This window comes from Tiliqua scincoides, chromosome 4 (genome assembly GCF_035046505.1).
Source record: "Tiliqua scincoides isolate rTilSci1 chromosome 4, rTilSci1.hap2, whole genome shotgun sequence".
Classification (NCBI taxonomy): Eukaryota; Metazoa; Chordata; class Lepidosauria; order Squamata; family Scincidae; genus Tiliqua; species Tiliqua scincoides.
Genome location: NC_089824.1, coordinates 129,603,830 through 129,625,561, shown reverse-complemented (window position 1 = coordinate 129,625,561; position 21,732 = coordinate 129,603,830). Strand labels below are relative to the sequence as shown.

At 43.2% G+C, this 21,732-nt stretch overlaps 1 protein-coding gene across 1 annotated transcript in view; it reads right to left on the bottom strand.

Annotated features, from left to right (window-relative positions):
* COL11A1 (collagen type XI alpha 1 chain) overlaps nt 1–21,732 on the bottom strand; it is a 284,888-nt gene that overhangs the window by 101,814 nt on the left and 161,342 nt on the right. Inside the window, exons 28-32 of the mRNA XM_066624556.1 lie at nt 21,602–21,646; nt 16,975–17,028; nt 15,262–15,369; nt 12,551–12,604; nt 955–1,008 (exon numbers count right to left, since the gene is read on the bottom strand). Coding sequence (XP_066480653.1) covers nt 955–1,008; nt 12,551–12,604; nt 15,262–15,369; nt 16,975–17,028; nt 21,602–21,646 — 315 coding nt within the window. The remainder of the gene's footprint in view (nt 1–954; nt 1,009–12,550; nt 12,605–15,261; nt 15,370–16,974; nt 17,029–21,601; nt 21,647–21,732) is intronic.

Here is a 21,732-nt window from a genome sequence, read left to right as displayed (position 1 = left end):
TCAGAACCAGATGTTTCAGAAAAAGATGACATCAGCCCACCCAAGAAATAAGATTGTCTTTTCAGGCAGCTCTGGTATATTGTCATAGCTTTATTTATTTATTTGTGTAGTTCCTTCTTTACTTAGCCAAAGGCTAATTTACAATACCAAATTGTGATATGCATGCAGACTCTGAACCATAATTTGTCCTTCATAGAATGGTGCCTTATGGAGTAGCTATCCTCTGAATCAACCATTACTATATGCATACATTACTGTGTATAGTAATGAGGTGTAGAGAAATCTAATGATGTACATGCATACGTGAGCTGAGCCAATGTTTTGCAGTTACATCCTCATTATGTGCATCCTCTTTAACACTGAAATGAATGAGGAGTTCCTTCTTGTAAAGAGCGCTGTGTATGTCTCATAGTTCGGCCAACTGCAAAATACATTTCCCAGTGCAAAAACTCCTACCAAATCCTCTTGAGCAGCTGCTCTGTTTTTAAATTTGTTGTATATTTAGGACACTATCAAATTTGGACATATTAAACAGATACTATTTGCAGCAGAAGGGAGGCCCATAGAGGAGGCAGCGAGTCCCCTGCACCCTGTCGGAGGCCAATACAATCCCCCAGTTGAGATTAAAATCCTTTGCTCCCGGTGGCATGCCATTGCTGCAACTCCATTGGAGTACTCATTTCTGGGCCACTCCCCTTAAGCGTGAACAGCCCTCTTCCGTTTCCCCTGGTGGGTCATGACACACCAGTTTGAGATCCACCAGTCTTGATTCAAGACAGCAAACTCCTTATAGGCAGAGATTGTCTTTTCACTCTGTGTAAAGCACCATGTGCATTGATGGAGATATACAAATTGTAGTTGTTGCTAATGATAAATCTCCCTATCTCGTGAATTGATCTAGTGGTGAGTTGCAAAGGTTAATCAAGTGTAGTACAGAAAAATACTATATCATACCCTTGCACCTTTCTCGCCATTAGAACCTGGAAACCCGGGAAAGCCTGTGGAGCCCTGTAAGAAAAACAAATGCAAATATCAAGTAAGTTACAAAAAATTTAGGCTGCAATTCTATACAGACTTATCTAGGAGTTGGTCCCATTGAATTCGGTGTGGTTTTCTTCTGAGCAGGCATGCAAAGGATTGTGTCTGTCTGGATTGTTAATGTCAGAATGGCAACTATCTTTCCCTGCTGGGAATCCACACCATCATTAATGAAGGGCGCAATGCTAACTGGCACATAGGCCGGCATAAGTCCCTCGGGAGGGTCACAAACGTGCCATAATGAAAATTTGCGCCTCCATGGGAGGAAGCCAAGTCAGCGCATGTAGATGCACCGATGCGTGGAGGCCGGCAGAAGTCTCCACGGCGGCTTCCTTGCCGCCGCTTGTGTCAGCGCACCCATGCCGACACAAACTGCAACAGTAGGGGGGAGGTTGGGCAATGGGCGACCCCGGGGGAGGGTGCGCGGGGATCCCAACCCCCATCCCCATGGAGAACGGAATGGCTTCAAGCCGCTCTGCTCTCCTCGGACTTACGCCACCTCCGGAGGTGGCGCTGGTCCAAGGAGACCCATTGGGGCGAGCAGCCCTTACCCAGGGGAAAGAGGAAGAGCTTCCCCTTGCCTCTGGCAGAGCCGCTGCAGCCAACAAACCTGGACTGGATGCAGCGCAAGCCTCCTGGCTTGCCTGCTCCAGCGCAGGTTTGGATTGCGTCCTTAACAACATAATATCTTGACAACACTAACAGTTTGAATGGACTGTTTATGGCCCAATTAATTACAATTTATTAGAACAATCCCTATGGTGGTACCAGCAAATAAGCCTGTACCAGGAATATGGCGGTAATCCACAGGGACACCACAGCTTTTATATCACAACATATAATATAAAAGTAAATTGGCTCAATGCTTAGAATTGGGGTGTGGATCTCATACAAGACTGGGGCACTGATCACATTACAATTTATCATATATTACTGAAATAAAACAAGTATATGAAAATAATTATTGATTGATGATTACTCGGTAGCTTACCATAATGCTTCAAGTCCAGAATGCATTAAGAACATTAACAGTGGTTGTCATTTATTTATTTATTTATTTCTCATGCAAAATTATCCACAGAATTATCCACAGAAACAAGCCATAATTATAGGGCAGGAACAACTCCCCATCCAGAACAAATTTGCCCTCAACAGTCTTCACAACTGATGCAACAGTGTATTTCAAGGAAAGAGAAGCTGCTCTGACAGAAAGATGCTTTAGAGCAAATAGTTCCCAAAGAAGTCACCAGGGAGGGAAGAGAGGAAGAAAGGACACCCTGAACAAATGAAACGGTCCTATACTTTTGGGGGAGATGGAGACATTGCATCATCCCCCAGAGCATCCTGGAAACCAGCAAAAGTCAGCAGACACTGCAACTTTCAGCATTAAAGAAAAATGACAAAATAGTGCTAGGCAAGCCCTACACACTTTGCAAAATCCCTCATATTGTAGAAGTCGTCCTCCCACTGTTTTGTTCCTCCTCCAAACAAGATCACTAAAGTTAGTTTTAGCAAAAATTATTTAGCAGATCTGCACTAGCAGATCATATGGAGCAAGAGAGACTCATGGTCCAACTAGCCAGCTTCACATTTTCAAATGTTGTATATTATTAACATGAGATTTGCATTTACAGTAATACCTCCAAACAACGCCGCTTCTCTAAGCCCTGATTTGTTACAGAGCTCTTAGGACTGGAGTGATTGACAGGTATTCTAGCCAATGGAAGCACTAGGCCAGTGTTTCTCAACCAGTGGTATGAGTACCACCAGTGGTACGTGAGGTGGTGTCTTGTGGGACCCCCGGACATCTGCTACCCAGAAGCATGACCAGCTACATGAAGTGACAAACATTGGTAGGAGGCTTGGCTTGGTGAGTAGAGATCCCAAAGCATGTTTTTCATGAACACTAAAAAGCCCTCCTGCCCACCCTGAGCATCTTACTGGTGTTTGTCACGTCGCATCTGGTTTCTCAACCCAGAAGTAACTGATGATGATGCCATCACCAGTGCTTCCGGTGGTACTTCCAATAGTTGGAACATGTGAAGTGGTACAGCAAGGGATAAACATTGAGAAACGCTGCACTAGGTCATTCAGTGCTAGTTTCCTGCCTCATCAACATCACTGAACTTCTATAGTGCTGTTTCACACAGTGCTTGACTTTTTGGAATGGATCCCCACATTATGAGAGGAATTACTGTACTTCAAAAGACTTTAGGAAAATGACATGAAATCCAGTACTGGTATACCAGCCAGGCTATGTGATAAGATACCACTTAAGGCAGTGGTTCCCAAATATTTTTGACTGGTGACTCACTTAACCTAATGGGCCACTGGCCATAGCTCCCCACTAGGGCTTCAATCCTACACATTGTGTAGCATGAAAGGTTTTTGCGAGTATTCTTCAGTTCCCCTGGCTAGTTTTCATGGGTTCCCAGGGAGCCACAGTTCACAGTTTGGGAACCACAGACTTAGGGTCAAATGTGATGTTATCATAACAAAACATATAGTCTAAACTCCATTAAGAATGAGGTAAAAACTTATGTTGAAGATTATCAAAGGGCAGAAGGGGAGCTCAAGCCCATCTGTGCTCACCAATTGGGGACCGCATGTTTTTCTGATGATACCTAGTTTGGCCCATACCAGATGATCCAAATTATGATTTCTGTGCTAACCCCAGAAGGCAGGACATGCAAAGGAACAGTTTGCCTAATTTCAAGAGATCAGCTTCTGTGAAGTGGGAGCTAATCTTCAGTAAACCCTGGCAACTGAAAACCCTAGTCTCTGCCAACTGCAAACTGGCACAGGGAGGGCACAATTTGGCTTTCAGGAGAGGTGGTGCTGAACTCTTTTCCTGCCTTGCCCCATTTTGTGGCAAACAAGCATCTGGAATATCACTTGGAGGGGAAAAAACCCCAGTGAAGGTGACAGCTGCACAGGAAAAGAGAGAGACAGAGTAAGAGTGAAGCATCTTCCTCTGATCCACCACCTTTGCTCTTCAACTCACTTCCTGCCCATCTTGTTTTGCAGCTGCCTGGCAGAGACCGGAATCACCACTTAATGTCTAGTTCCATGAATAATGTATACTGCATTTTGCAGTTATTGAATAAGATTGTGCAATTTAGGATGTCTAATCTCACACAGGCATGCTTCTATAAAATGAAGAGGCTATTCCGTTGCTCTGGATTGTGAGACTGCTTCAGTTAAACAAAGTGGCTCTGATTTTTGGGTAATCTGAAAACAGTACCTTGTGATGATGAACATCAATGCAGTTTTTATTTCAGTTTAACTTGGAAGTAAATCCATTCCACCATTTTGACAATTTCACAAAGAAAATTACTCTGAATATCACATCATGATAGTAATTCTTAACAGGGCTGCCCATTTTGCTAAAAATGATGAATGGATGTGCTTATGCAACTGGTCTATATGAACTAAACGCCAGAATTATAGGCAGTTTGTTTTCTTAGTGGGCAGGCAACAACTACTTGAACGTAGCTATCAGTTTTATTTCTGGAACAACAGAAAGAATGAAAAAGAATGCACATGCTCATGTGTCAATTTGGAACGTTCTACTCATCTGAAACATTTTGCCACCTTGTTCTGCTAAAGAGTTAATGTTACTTTATTTTGACAGAGAGTTTAGGGAAAAGATATTGACATCTAAGTGTCTAAGAGCGCAATCCAGATGGAGTACTCAGTCGGTGCAAGCCCCCAGTGCTGACCCAAGAGTGTTGTAAATGTGCCATAAAGCACATTTGCAACTACCTTCATGCCAGCCAGGATATGCACTAACCTCCCTGCATTTGATTCAGAACTGAAGGGAGTAAGTGCTGACCAAGGCAGGCTGGTGCAGGGGTGCAAGAAATTGGTGAGAGGGAATAACAGAGGCAGGGAGGAGGCACTTTTGGGCAGGGGGAGGGTGGTCTGGGGTTGGATCAGGCCCAGGAAAGGGGCGGGATAGGCAGTGCAGACAGAATCATAACCCCCACTCTTGGGCTGTGCCTCCTTCCATGGGCTGCTCAGATTTGCATCAGCTCCAGGGGTGGTTGGAGTGCAACATGGAGAAGGGGAAAATATCCTTATCCCAAATTGTCCTCTAGCTGGCACCTACCTTGCACTGGAAACCACACAGGTTACTCGGCCTGCCTTTTCCAGCACAAGTTAGAGGATTAGGTTGCCAGGAAGAAAGCTACATAAAGTAATGGAGTCGAATGAATTTGAATGAAGTCAATTTTTTTTTTTGGGGGGGGGGGGGGCTAAAAACACATCTTGTGGCACATATAGGTGTATGGGAGCTGAGTGGCTACAACCTGCAGACATACAGTGAAGTCCAGTGTCACCATCACTCTGCACTCATTCCACGTCTTTAAAAGCTTCCTAATGCTGTTAGCTTCAGGGCATGAAAACAGTACAGCATGTGCTCCTACTGTGATTTCTCCCCACACCAGTTTTGCCCCAATTTCCAGGAAGAGTGATGTGGTGAGGAACAGCAGCATATGTTCCTCTGACGTTACCTGGACACGTCTCATTAGACCTACAATATATAAAAAGGAGCTGTGCTTGGAGTGGCTTCCAAGTAATGCCAGAAAAATCACGTGAGATTGGACTTCAGAGAGCTACAGAAGCAGAAGCGGAGAAAATGGCTTTAAGTAAATGTTGAGGAGCTCCAGTGCACCAATTCATACTCCCCAGAAGTAGTACAGGTGTCACTTCATTAGGGCTTCTTCTCATGGCACTTCCATAATAATACACATAGAGTGAACATATGGGGTGTCAATTACATGGTTCCCTTCTACATCACTGATATTCAGAGGACCACATCTCGATGCAGCCACATGATTACCATGCAAGGACCATTTTTAAATCACTATCACTTAACTCTATGTTAAGTGCCCTCTCCTACTATTCTGATGATTCTCATTTCTTCGTCTCTCCTTCTGTTTTCCTTCTTACTATGTTTCCATTTGCTATGAATTTCTGGAGTGCAGTCCTGGTTTGTCATTTTGTAGATTTGCTACAGGGAAGACCTGAGAATGGAAAGGGCCACACACCAGATACAATTTATTTCCAAGATACTGGAGATTAAAATCCTAGGATATGTTTGCTTAGGCCTTTCAGTAAAAAAAAAGTGCTACAGTAGATCTTGAACAGGCCCCCTAAGGGACACTACTGTGATTATTCATTTCTGTCTCTATATATTAAACTGCAATGGTACTTTGTAACTGGTGTAATAAATATCTAAAATTGTAAGAAATGGAAAGGAAACAACTACTATAGTTTTCAAACCTGTACAGAACATAATTTTAAAGTGTGTTCTAAATATTTCATGAATTTCAATTGATTATTAATGAATAGCCACATGGTATAACTTGCAAATTGTATAACATTTACATAGCACGTAAATGTTTAGGATGGGGTTTAGTGAATGTTCTGTCAGCACAATGTTGCCATCTTGGATGTTATGCCAGAGCTTCTGGAAATTTCTACTGGTGGAAAACTAGGATTTACAGCATGTCATTGCTCTGATATGATATGCCATTTTATTAGTCTGCCAGCATATGTGTAATGATATGTGTAATATCTACACAATTTTGCACTAAGTAACTTTGCAATGGTGATGAAGTGACTATGAGTCCAAACCTATCCAACTTTCCAGCATCGGTGCAGCTGCAGTGCAGCTCCAGGGTAAGGGAACAAATATTCCCATACCTTGAGGAGGCCACTGTAACTGACGCCCCACCACAGGTTGCAGTGCATGCTTCATTGGCATGGTTGCACCGGCACTGGAAAATTGGATAGGATTTGGCCCAAAGTGAGCAAATTGGGGAAGGATGAAATCTATAATATTCATTTCAGGACGGAGGCACATTTTACAAGACAATAAAGTTTCATATTCCAAGCTAAGTAAATGAGAACTTTATTGCCCACTGGGGAAGGTAATACCTTAGCTCAGCCACCTCTGCTGTTGAATACCAAGGATTTACTCTGCTCCTTGCTAGCACTGGCCTAGTCACTTATGATGTGTTCTTTCTTGCAAGATCAGACCCAGGTACATGGCAGCCAAATGAACAACAGCTGGCAACCAATTTCCAATACAGTTTCCTGAACCAGGTAAGTCATTATTGTCTTGCTATCAACTTCACCTCCCACAGCAACTGAATTTCAAAACCAAGGGAGCCACTAGATCACTTCACACTCAGCTGAAGAGTGGGGAGCCTGGTTGGACAAGGAGTATGGAATAACACATAGATGGAGTTATTCCCTCCAAATGTATTCACAAAGAACACGCACGGCGCAATCCTAACTTGCGCTGGAATAGACAAGCCAACAGGCATGTACTGTATCGAGCACAAGTTTGGGGCTGTCTGTGACGTAGTCAGGGGCAAGGGGAAACTTTTCCTCTTACCCTAGGGAGAGCCACAGCAACCCCAATGGGTCTACTCATATCTGCACCATCTCAGGAAGTGGCACAGAGCTGAGCAGTGGCCTGGAGCCGCTCCCCACTGCCCGGGGAATGGGGTGAGGATCTGGCATAACTGATGCCTCCGCCTCCTGCTCCCCACCTGCACGCTCCAGGAACACCCACCACCATCCCTCCCCCACCCCAAAACACCTCCCTCCTGCCTCCTTCCTGCCTTCCCCACGCCCCCAGACCCCAGCATCGGCTGAGCTTGGCTGATGCATGCTCACCCGCTGCTGCCACCGAGAGGCTGGATCTGGCCTCTGTAGGCTGGCACATCTCTGTACAGTGGCGCAGCTCACATGCATAGAGGCACAGATGTGCTTTATGACACATTTGCAACTCTCCTGGGCCGGCGCAAGGGACTTAATCACACATAATGCTTCAATCACACATAATGTCTGCTATAATGCTAGGCTATTTCCAAAGTGTCCCCTTGTTTCTCTACAAACAACCAAGCTGCCACCCAACATGAATAGACATCATGCCTCCCCAATGGAAACAGACCATAAGTAGGGCAAAATGCAGAAACAGTGGGAGACTAACTGTTTATATTTGGGGCTGCCATCCTGTTTCTCCTAGGACTATTGACCTTTTTAAAAAATTATTTTATGAATGGAAATGTAGGAGGTACAGCCAGCACGAAGAGGCAGTGATGAGGAAAGCCGCATCTCTTACTCCTGTCAGTCAAGCATGTTTAAACACATTCCTTTGTCAGACTATCACAACTCAGTCCATAACCAATCCTATCCATTAAAAGCTGTGGCTGTTCCAGCTGCATCTGCGTTCTGATAACAGTTCACAGATAAGGTGTTGCCCATCCCTCTTCTTACACCTCTCAGAAGTCTTTATGATGGAATAAATAATGGAAGACGGGGGGGGATGGGCTCTTGTCCACACAACCGTGCGAGGACTGAAGGTCTGCAAGTTGCCCATAGCTTTGACCTTGCAGCACTAGCGAGGTAATGGAGGAGCAATAGATCTTCTTGGTCATTGCTGGTGATCTACATGATGCGGCACAGCTGGCGGTACATACCCTGACATGGAGGGGGCAGCAGCTGATAGGAGGATTTTCTGGGCAGATGACCAGCAGATACCAACCACCAACAGAACAAAAATGATGAAGGAATGGCATCCAGCTCAAAAATAAAGCTACTGGTCTATATGTCCGTCATTCTGATTGGCTGGTTAACTGTACTATCTCAGTTTATGTCAACTTCCTGACATAAAGTTTATGGCACTTCCTGGACAGAACACAAAAACACCATCCAAGACTTCTTATGCTTGATTCTGGCCATCACCATATACTGATTGGTGCCTTCTATGCATGGGAAACATGGGGGCATAACTGGCAGGTGACCTCTTGGTTAGTAGGAGTTGCTGGGGACACTTTTGGGGTAGTTGCCATACTTGTGCTTTTCATTTTGCTGCAAGGGAATGAGAAGATTGTGACTATGTTACCCAGACTCTTTCAAGGTCACCCTACAGAGAAAAATCATAGGATCGGAATGCCTGTCAAATATGATATAAGGCAACCTGAGGCACTCTGTAACATTAGGCCCTGCAGCTATCAATGTGCTGTGATGCTCTTAGATAGCTGAATTGCTTGGAAACATTAACTTGTGAGCACCACTTGCAAACTAATTTCTGCTTTAACATAATGAAGATTTAGCTTAATAAAATTCACACTGAAATGTCTATTGGGGCAAAAAGCCACAGCGATTCTTTGAAGTGTATGTCCTTTTTGTTCTGTCTTCTAAATAATGTAAGATATCTTTGATCTTGAGAAATTTCCAAAGAGCGTTTTGAAGCCAAGACGGACAAAAAAGGAGTCTGAAATCTCAGACGTTTAAGGTTAGAAGACAGGTACATGAAAGATCTACTTCTGAGGTTGAATATTCTTGATGAACGCTATCTTTAACAGTAGTAGCATATCACATTAACACAGATTGCTCGCTGGAAAAATAAACGTATGAGTTCACCCAGGTGAAATGAAAAGATGATGATCCAAAATAAACAAGCCTCTAAACATTAAAAGCACTAGGGAAAAAATGCTCTTTTCTACCTTTCAATTTAAAAATTTGCTTCCAAAATACATTACCAATCACATTTTGCATTATATAAATTATTAAAGTACACAGAGAGATAAGACCAAATAGTTGTTTGAAATATGAACTACAGTTAACTCACGTTCCCTTCACACAAATTCATTTTTACCCTGCAGCACATTTCTTAGCTCCTCTGTTAACCACAGTTATGCAGGGTATTGGAATTATTAGCTGTAGTTAAGCTCATCCAACATTCCTCTTTACCCATGATCTGAAGTCTACTTCAAACCACTGTATTAGATCCCCATTTCCATAGCACTTGCACAGGGGAACATTCTGGAGGATTGTGCCAAACCTTCCATGCTGGAAAAAATACTTTATCCCATTAGGAAATAAAATGCCTAGTAACTTCTCTGATTTATTAAGACTAAGGAATGATTCTTGACAAAAAAGGTGTATGCATATGTTGCGTTTTTTTTTACACCCTAGTCATCAGTTCTGATGCATTATCATTAGAACTCACCCTGCTAAGTAGGCACTTTTTAAACTGGTGCTCTTCTTAGATTTACTAGGGTGAGAGCAATGGCTGTTGGCTAGTGGCTGTTTGCTGGTGTTCTTCTGAAGGTACAATCCTAGCTGGCTATAGCGACCACTGCATCAGTGTAGGTTGATGCAAACGTACCATAAAGCACATCACAACAGTCTAGCAGTTAGGAACACCAATGGGAAGATTTGCAAATTGAAGTCCAACAACTATACCAAAAAAAGGCTAAAATTGTACCAATCACTACACACCAAGGACAGAAAGCAGACTTACTTGAAACAGAAGACATATTACAATAATATCTGTGAATATACTAGGTCAGTGGTTCTCAAACATTTAGCACTGGGACCCACTGTTTAGAATGAGAATCAGTCAGGACCCACCAGAAGTGATGTCATGACCAGAAGTGACAGAAGTGACATCATCAAGCAGGAAAATTTTTAACAATCCTAGGTTGCAAACATTACTATTGTTGTTAAAGGAATGTACACAACTGCTTGTTAAAAGTGCAGGTCTGTAACAATTCCCCAGATGCAGTCACATATCATGGTAGCATGAAGTCTGATATATTAAAAATAAAATATTGAAATGAATGGGGAAACACCTGAAATTGGCTCTCGACCCACCTACTGGGTCCCGACCCACAGTTTGAGAAACACTATACTAGGTCCTTGAGAAGGATCAAGGACCTTGGTCCAATCCAACAGGCCAAATCCAGCCACCAATATCCAGCAGGGTATGCATAAGAACCACAATAATATGCACTTCAATGATTGCATTTGGGAGCTATCCCTGTAGTTCAGACAGTAACAGACCTGCTCCCATGGCAGGTGCTCCCTCATGGGGCTTCAACTGCCTGCGGGTTGGCTTCGATGGGCAGGCGGGGTGGAGTGGCAGGGGTGAGCGGCTGCAGCGGCTGCGGCTTTTGCCCCCCTTGCCTCCACCAGACATGCCACTGAGTACAGAGATGTGGAAAAGTTACATCAGAATGGGCAATCTATTTTAACTTTTCCCTGGCTTTGCCAATCCTGAGCTCGGCACGCCGACTCACCGCCGGTGCGCATTGTCGCAAATGTGCCCTAAGGACAACTGAGGAGAGGAGAGGAAAGTGGGGGCGTGGGGGAGGTGTTACAGGGAGGGGGAAGGCAGGCGGAGGGTGGGGAAAGGGCGGGGGGAGGCATGCCGAGGGGAGGGAGGGAGGCGAGACCAATGGAGCAAAGCTCCACCAGATCCAAAGCCTCCATGCTGGGCTCACCGCCTGACAAGGAGGCTTTTGATTCACCGCCAACCTTTTTGTTGGCAATTAATCAAGTAGCCCCATTGCGGGGCTACTCTCTTTACCTGGGGGGAAGGAACGGAAGTCCCCTTCTCTCGATTACCTGCTGACGGTTGCCCAAAGTGTGCAGGATGCAGCGGTAGCCATTTTTGGCGCCGCTGCAGCCCTGCACCCTGGGCAGCTCAGGATTGGGCTGCCCTTCTCATAAGCAAAATACAAGGAATTTAATCACTGTGTCCCAAATGGAAAAATGAAAAAGGCATTCTGATGTAACTGTTCCACATGTAAGTGCTTCCAAGGTGACTTTGAAAAGTATGGCACTGGTGCCCCTGGTATGTGTCTTTGGATTTGATCTTGGCCTGTTAAAAAGAACAGAATACTGGAAGGAAGTTGGGCAGATATGAAAATTATATGAATGGATGCAGGGCAAGTGTAATCAAAATAAATAAGCACCATTAAACTATTACATGTTTCAAATTTCTTATCTAAAATTAATACTAATTACAAGAACATAAAATTATGGAACAGGTGATGGCTACAATCTCTTTAATGTTATATATACATAAATCCCATTTAAGTAAATGGGGCTTGCATGTGCATGACAGTGCACAGTGATTAGAGTTTCTGCTATTTTGCCCATGCTGTCATTTTCTAGAAGCATAAGTTACAGAAAGTTATACACCAGAAACAAAATGATAGTGAAGCAAAATACTATGACGTGGAACCACTATCTTTTCCTTTACAAGAGATGATCCAGAGTATTATAACATTATTTGAATTTGTTCCGAGTGAATGATTTTATGAGTAAACATGACTGATGTTTACAACTCTCACCATGATATCATACATTATGGTCCACTGTGGCTTACATGAGAACACAGAGAATTTGCCACATCCTAGAACCATATCTATATTGAATATCAATAATTATATTAACCCGTTGATATTATAACATTGATAATATAACAATTATATTATGATTTAGGTGACATAATTATATTATGATTTAGGTGACAAAGGTGAATGGGCCTTTCATTATGCGGTAAATGTATATCATATATAGATATCAAATACAAATATTACAAAAGTGCATCTTGATATACATCATTTGTTTAGAATAATTTTTCTAAGTTTTCTCGGAAACTACTACACTAGTATATATGTACATTTTCAAACTCCCTTACCTTTGGCCCTTGCCTTCCTGGATATCCTGGCAATCCGGGAACACCAAGTTTACCCTGCAATTAAAAAGAAGTTTTTATTTCTAATTGTCTCCAACTGGTCAAGTTCAGTTATATCAATACACCATTCTCTCCATAAGAATTAACAGTTATGTACTATATTTTATCAAATTAGATGGTAAAGGTTTTCATTTGGCTATAATATATTTCTTTCTAGTTTGTATTTCTTTTTAAATGCCACTGCTAATACAGCATGCCATGTTTAAAACAGAAAAGTGGTTTGCTTCATCATATGCCAGTTTGCAAAAGCCAAAACTACAACAGAAGATCTGGCTGTGAGGTTCCCTTGAACACAGATGAATGGCTTCAAATGGATGGTGGTCTTTAGTTCCACATTTCCATTAGCCTTGCTTCTAGAACCAGGACAAAGACGTGATAGTTTCTTCAGAGTGTCGAAAGTGGAACGAGAGAAGAGTTAAAGCCAGTGTTGTGTGCACTGTTATTCCACTATCACGTCCTTTGCCAATTTTGCTGTTCTAATATCCTATGAAACTCATTTGAAACCTGTGAAACTTGACAGCTGTAGATCAAGGCCAAATTGCTCATGCCACTTTCACCTCTTTCAACTCTCTTAAAAACTATTGTCTAGCTGGAGACAGATAATAGTTTTGTTTTTTTTAAATAGTTGAAAGAGCTGGAAGTGGAATAATTGCTGCACATCCTGGAAACTGAATAGACCTGAGCTGAAATGGAGGGCACTACATTTGGAATGACAGCACTTTCTCTCTCCCTGACACCCAATCCAGAGAGATCCAAATGCAAAAGTTTAGAAAAATATAATACAGCTATAAATGTTCTGAAAATAAGCATTGCATTTTATGGCTATCAGTATGGAGAGACCAGTATGAAAACCCTTTGGGATATCCTTTCATAAGTACATCTTATGTGAGAGAATAACTCCTTATCACCCAATCCTATTACCCCATTGAACCGGCATACTACAAGGTGCAGCAGCTGTAAAGCTGTGAGTGGTACAGACTGGCCACTGGCTGGTTTTTGCAAGCAGGGGGGGGGCAGATTGGGGTGTGGTGGAGGTGAATCATGGCGGTAGCAGCATTGGGAGCATCCTGAACACCCATTCTAGGCTGGATACGTGCCCAGCATGCTTCCCAATAGGCATTGATCTGAGCAGTTCCATTGGGGACAATGCAGAAGCCAGAAAGGTAACTTTTTACCTCTCCCAACTGGCCCCTGCCTGTCATTGCCAACCCTGACTGAAGAAATGCAATGTAGCTGAGGTTTGAGGAGAATGATGCTCCTATGCTTTAATGGAACTGGAATTTAATCGGAATTCAGTGATGGCATTCCAATTATGTTTCCATTCATCCATAATTATAATATTGGCTTTCTGGATTCATGACCTTGTTAACAGCTGGCAAGATGTCTTGCAACATTGTGGGGATCATTAATTTAGAAATAACTCCCTGTACTTAGGTGAAATTGAAAGGAACATTATCTCTATCTGGAATCAAGGAAGTGACTTGTAAGGACTTTTTAAGATAGATTTTTTTTATGGTAGGTTGTCAGCATCTAGTCGTAAATACAACACTTTCCTACACTTTTCCCTTCTGGTCCATAAACTGTCCTTTCTCTGTGGAATTTGTGTGTGAAACAGGGATAGTTAAGTACTTGGGAAGGCAATTTCAAAATACCTTTACAAACAAACAAGACTTCAAACCAAGTTGACTTCGCATTCAATCATGAATGCGCTTGAATAAAACCCTAGTTCAGTGTTTCTCAACATTTGTCCTCCACCATACCATTTCACATGGTCCACCTATTTGAAGTTCCACTGGAAGTAACTGATGATGTCATTGCCAGTTACTTCTGGAAGACCAAATGTGATGTGACAAGCAATAGTAAGAGGCACCTGGTGCAGGCAACTTGTGCCGGGTGCTATCCCTTTACTAGCCTCCTGAAATGTCCCCTTTCTCTACTCAGAATTGTGCCAGCTAAAGAGCAGGTGGAGGTCTGAGGACACCCATTGGAGAGTGTGAGGCTTACGGGAAGGTAAGGGAAAATATTCCACAATATTCCTGTTGCAGGCAACTTGTGCCAGATGCTTTCCCTTTCCTAGCCTCCTGATATCTCCCACCCCACCCCACCCCATAGTATGTAGCACTATGGCAGGAAAAGTATAGGATTTTGCTGTCATATACATTATCTTAGTACTATTTACAACAGCCCTGTAAAGTATGCTAGTGTTGTTATGATAAAAGATTTATGGAGAAAAAGCAAAGGTTAAGAAGTAGTTGCTTGCCTCCATCTAGTTAGTGAGTTGATGGCTGAGGCAAGTTTTCTCTGGTATAGCCACTGTGCACTACAGAAGTGGAAGAGGAACTGAAATATATTGCGGCAAACACATGTGTTCTCATAAAGATTTACTTTCCAAGGAAATCTGTACGTGAACAGATATGGCTCTCGCATATCTCAGCCAGGGAACGTGTCAAAAACCCACACATGTTCCATGGCTGAGATATGCGAGATCCATATTTAAGCAAGGGAACATTCAAGGATAGATATAAGCAGACATTATTTGTGTGTTCACCTTCTCGGCCACTTATTAATTTGTAACATGCAACAGAGCTCTGTGCTATGATGTGCTAATGATTCTGAAAAAAAAACCAAGAACATCCCATTAGTATGTTACTAACCTTTTCTCCAGCTTGACCAGGCCCACCTGAGTCTCCGGATGGGCCAGCACGACCTTTTGGACCCTCAGGTCCATCTTCTCCTCGAGGACCAATGGGTCCAACTTCACCCTACGAAACAATTGTAAACACATAGCGTTGGAAAACATATAGCATTGAAAAAAAAACACCACCACCCCTTTTCTCAATCACTCTCTGTGAAAGGCAATGAAGTAAAAGGTCCAGTTCTGGATAAAACAATGAGTCCAGCTGACCATGGCCAGCATCACCATATAGCACTCTTGGGATGTTGCTGGGCCCCTGGCGCACTAGAGAAGGCATTGCTGATGCCTGTTCTAACCCCTAGCAATCCATGTTCACTGAGCCAGCGGGTCCCTCCCCTTACCTTTGTAGTAGGTGTGGCAGTGGATAATGAAGAAAGAAACCCACAACAACCTCTACACAAGGTAAGGGGAGGAAAGTCGACTCTGGTAGAATGGAACCCACTCAAAAAACTCTTTGCCAAGGAGTCCTGCCTGTCTCAGGCAGAAATATATTATTTCGCAAGATGAACTGGTCATATGAGTTGGTTCTAAACAATTTACCCTTGTGTGAGACCACTTTCGGGTAGAGGTGGCACCAGGGGTGGATTCACTGTTTGTGTTTGGGGGGAGGGGCATGAGCACTACCTTTAAGTCTACAGCCCAGGTCAACCAGGCAGGTAGACCTGAGCTTCCACCCATACTTGGAGTCCAGACCTACTGGCTGGGTAGGCCTGGGCTCCCAGTTAAGCTTATGACCTCCGTGGCCATTTGCTAGGTAAGTAGACCTGGACCCAGACTTGGAACCCTGATCTACCCGCTGGGTAGATCTGCGCTCCCTTTCCAAGTCAGCTTCATTGGCCTTTGATGCCCCACCCAGTAGGTGTTCTCCTGGCTCCCAACTTTGCTCCTGTTGGCATGACAGTTTGGGGTGGGCTGGCGGGAATACTGGCTAAAGAAAGATAGCTTGGATACTGCAGGGACTCTTGGAAGGTATGGTGCATGATTGCATGGTCTGTATGGAAACCCTACAAAGAGGGCAGGTATTCTCTGACACTTGCATGACCTTTGCTCTAGATCGGGGTGGGCAAACCCCGGCCTGGGGGCCATTTGTGGCCCTCAAAGACCCCCAATCCTGCCCTCAGAGAGCCCCCAGTATCACCTCTAGCCCACTGGAGACAGTGGGAGCCCACGCTGGCCCACGACTGCCAGTCACGACTGCCAGACATGAGCTGTGGGCCGAGTTAGAGCAGGCTTTTTATAGTCTCCATGTGTTTTCTGCTTTCCCCTGGGCATTATTTTACCACCACCCCTGTCATTGCCTCTGAACAACTTATGTCTCCATGTGTTTTTGGCTTGGTCTGGATGTTTTCACTGTGCAAGAGATGTGTGGCAAACAGTTCACAGTTCTCATGCGGTTCTACATGCCTGTATTATACTTCTCATGTGTATTATAAATGCTCAGTAAAATTCATTCATTCATATAAATTCCACCTCTAATATATTCATTTATGTAAATTTATGTAAGTTTATTCAAATTTGAAACATAAATTAATTCTTTTTTTCCCCGGTCCTTGACTGGGGATGATGTGACCCTCCTGCCAAAATGTTTGCACACCACTGCTTTAGATTCTCTTGTTTAGCCCCCACAGATGGAACATTGGGGATTGACTTTCATATCCAGGTACATACTTACTCTGTCACCTTTAAGGCCCATGTCACCCTTAAACCCAGGAAAACCATCTTCGCCCTGAAAGGAAAAAAAGCAGTATGCCATTCGTTATGCAAATAAAACGAACATTATTAAAAAGAACCTGAATGAAGGCATGAGTATAATGAAAGTCACAGCCATAGCTATTTTGCCCTAAGCCACAATAATTTACACTACTAAAGCTGGATCATAACATGGCACATAAGTTTAGTATGGCAGTTTCTCTATCAGGAACAAAAAAGAAAAAGAAAAAAATATTGCCACAGCTGAATTTAATTAATTCTTAGCTTTCAAATGGCAAATGAATAATGAGAAAGGTGCTTAAGGCAACAGACAAATTCTTAATTCACCAAGGAACTGTTTATTATGACTTTACTCTTCTGTATTACACTTGCTTCTTGCATGTTCAAAATACTTGGCTTTTTTTTTTGTAACAGTTGCCACACATTTAAAAGTGAAGAAGGGAATGACCCTCATAACACCATACAGGGCCAATGAAGGGCTGATTTCAACACCACACATTTCTCAGTTGACAGCCATGCAGTCCTGGTGGCAAACGTAGGACCTGGGAGGGCTCCGAAATGAAGATCGTTTCAAACTCCCTGAGCTCACTGCAATTCAAGCCCAAACTGCTCTGAAGTTTGAGCCCATCTCAGAATAGGCTCACCCTGTCACTAGCACTTCCTGCTGCTATAATAATAGCGCTTTTTCTCAGACATACTTACCTGATGGAGGCAACTGCTAATGCATGGAAGGTGGGAAACAAGAACTCTGTCAGAGAATGCTACCGCAATAGCGGTGTATCCTGCTCACCAAGAACCCCAAAAGATATAATTTCCATGGCTCCTAACAGACTTTCTAGAGATGTCCAAAGTCCTTCCTCAGAATTTCTAGGGCCCAGGACTGTCATACATGCTAGTGACAGCATTCCAAGCACCAGAAACCCTGGGAAATGTATTTCCAGGGCTTGATGTGCCAGGGGTCATGGTGTGCCAAATGCTGGCAAAGTACTAGGCAGCTTCTGACTACATTCAGTTGTAATGTTACTTGGGATAACATCTCAGGAAATGGCACACAGGTTTTGTCAAATACCTAATGACATCATCAATAGCATACCTCTTGGAAAAGGGTACAGAAAAAAATATGATTGATTTTCTGACTTTAAAAAAAAACAACAACTTTATGTGAGCCATTTTGCACTGGGATGGGGTCCTCACATATCACAAGTCACACTCAATTTTCCCAGGGATTAGATTCAGTCTCAAACCTGTAGTCAGTCAACCAACCATTCCATGACAGATTTGTTCAAGTACGTTTGTGCTGGAACCACCTTCATCCTGGGAAAGATACTGTCTCTGGGCTAAAAAAGCTTGTAGCAAAGTGGTTTACTATAACATTTGTGTGCTTTGGAATGATTTATAAAGTGAAGTTATATTGCTCACTGTCAGCCAAGAAGGCTGACATGGAATGAATGATGGACAGTAAGCGCCACCAGCTATTGTTAAAGAAAGAGCAAGAGCTTTGCACTTCTCCAACAGTTTGCAAGAGAAGCCTGTCCCGCAGCTATTCAGAAATCAGTGGTGGTGCAGCCTGGAATGCTGTTCTGATGCCACTCAAGTCCACACAATTTAAAAAAAAATAGTGACCACTTACTGTGCTCTTTGTGCAGCTTCTTCGGTTGTGTAAGAGCAGGACTTCCATGTTTGATTTAAAGGGACAGGACAAATGAAGGCGCTCCTTTATTAGTGTGATCTCAATAAATCAAACTGAGAGTCCAGCACCTCCATATTTGAAGCAGCAGCACCAGGAGCAAGGTAAGGAAGCAGGTGATCCACTTTCCACTTGTCTTCAGCAGGTGGAAAGTGGATCAGTGCACACTGCACCTGAGTCAATCTGCCACTGATGCAACACACACCACCTTGTTTAAGCCATTTCTGCCCAACATCAGATATATGCAACAGGGATCAAACACATACACCTGTGAGATGGGCAAAAATGGGTTAATGGGCTATCCCTGTCAGAAATGTGTTCCTTTCCATTGCTAATGAAAGGCCTCACAATGTCTGACAAGGGAAGAGCATTGTGATTTTGCTCCTTTGTTCAGTTACAAAGGCACACTTTTTTTTCTTGACTTCCATATGGGAGACAAAAGTGCCTGTACTGAAAAAGAGTGGCCACTATAATGACTCAGCACTTCTAACCTAATCTAATGCAGAGATTATTTATTGTGTTGTGAAAAAGAAATTGTGTACAGCCCCAAAGCCAAAATGGGAAAAAGCCAAGTAGAATCCTTGGACATTAGTGTTTTGGATTATGGTGCTGAAAGGATTCCTGAGATCCTTCCCAACTCATAAATTAAAATTCCAGGACACCAAGAAGAACATGTTTATCCTGGAATTGTTACAGTGATGTAAAGATACTACAGAACACAGACTATACAAAACCTTCTTCATTTAAGAGCTGCTTCATATACAGGCAAGGGATTGCCAACTAGATGCAACCCACTATTTGACACTCTCTGACTCCATGTAGCTATTGGCTCAGAAGAGGTCTCTCACTCAGTGCTATTGGCTTGAAGGACAAACTACAGCAGGGGTGTCAAATATAAGGTCTGGGGGCTGGATGCGGCCCGTGGAAGCTTTTTATTCAGCCCTCAGGCTCTCATCTGCTGAGCAGTGCTGTGGTGTTACTGCTAAAAGGGCAGCCCACGTGAAAATTGGGCTGTCTCATATCTTGAAATATGATCAAGATTTGTGTATTTTCTCTTCTGTTGTTTGCAGCTAATGAGTTCCTAAGTGAGAAAAAAGTGCTTATTTTTGATTATGACCTTTTTAATGACATCAATTCCTGCCTAATGACATCACTTCCGGCCCTCAGCAGGCATCATGAATGCTATTTGGAGAAACAGAGTTCCTTCATTAGCATACCCAGCCACCCCTTCATGCTTTTTATTCCCCCCAAAATAACTGTGAGACATCCTGATTTTGACAGAGACTAGAGCGGGGTGGAAGGCTTTATACCCTTTGTCCTCCACTAGTGATCCAGCTTAAATCATCCCATTCCCTGAAACTGCTATTAGAGGTGTGGAAGAGGTGAGTGAAAATACAGATTTAGTCCCTGCATTTTTTCCTTCTCAGGTAAACAGAGGTTTGTGGAAAGATTTAAATTTGCAAGGGGACAAAGGGCCAAGTCCCTCCACTCTTGCACTGCAAAACTGAACTTAATCTGGGGCAAAGGATAATAGTTGAATTTGGAGAAAGTAAAGAATTTGGGAGAAACACCCACATAACATCTTGTTTGGCCCATGGTAGGACTGTTTCCTGAGGACTTGCTCAGGAAATGGCTCAATTTTAGAGTGATGCCCTAGAGCAGGGGTGCCCAAACCCTGGCCCTGGGGCAACTTGCGGCCCTCGAGGACTCCCAATGCAGCCCTCAGTGACACCCCAGTCCCCAGTGAGCCTCTGGCCCTCCGGAAATTTACTGGAGCCCGCACTGGCCTGATGCAACTGCTCTCAGAGTGAGGGCGACTGTTTGACCCCTTGTGTTAGCTGTAGGATGAGGGCTCCCTCCACTGCTTTCTGTGTCGCATCTGTGATGCAGTAGAGGCAGCAAAGAAAAGGCCAGCCTTGCTTTGTGCAAGGCCTTTTATAGGCCTTGAGCTATTGCAAGACCTTCATTCATTTGTGTAAGTTCCACCTCTAGTATATTAATTTATGTAAACTTATGTAAATTTATTCAAATTTTAAATGTAAATTAATTCTTCTGTTCTCTGGCCCCCGACACAGTGTCAGAGAGAAGATGTGGCCCTCCTGCTGAAAACTTTGAACACCCCTTCCCTAGAGTCCCCTGCATCTGCATATCAGCTCCTGGTATATCTTTCATGTTCTGATACTTGGAAGAGTGAACTACCACTGGCAAGCTCAAAAGTGGCTTGCAAGTCTCACATGTCATGCATTCAGCTCAAATGTGGCAAAATTTCAGTGAGAACAAAACTGTCCATAGTACCTACAGTTCTCCAGCTATCATGTCATGTTTGCTGGATGCTGTAGGCTGTATCTATGTACTCTTTATGTTGAGGACTCTACATCTTGAAGTTTATCCATGTGACGTCATGGTCAGCATGTACTGAGTGAGTAAAAAAAAAAAGGTAGACACTATACTGGCAAAATGATATATGAGTGTCCCCTTTATTGCTTTAGAATACATCAGTTCCAATGCTGGCTTATTAAACAATGGGTGGGGAGTACATTTTCTGAAGTCCACGAGTTTCTATCAATTTAAAATAATTCTAGTATAACGGCTGCTTTGGATTCTGCACTACTTCCTGTATTGCAGTAACCATAATTGGATCAGTCTTTTGTAGATTTGTTTTGCTTAATGTTATTTATATAGCACAATTCAGAACTGCTCTGCCCAAGAGACCACCCAAGGCAATGAGAGCCTCTTCTTCCTCCCACTCCTTGAACTCAAACTGCAAGAACTGGAAGAACACAGCAGAGCAGAAGAGAAAGTATGAATGGGGCGGGGCAGGGAGGAGAATGGTGGGCAAGAACAAACTGAAAGCTGATGGGCAAAGAGAGTTCATATAAATGATGAAAAATACAATAATTACCTTTTCACCTTTGCCACCTTTCAGACCACGAACACCATCAGCCCCCTATCAGAAAACAGTGACAATTACAGAGTTACTTGTTCAGTGCACAAAAAGATTCGTAACTTTTGATGATTCGTGACAATTTATCC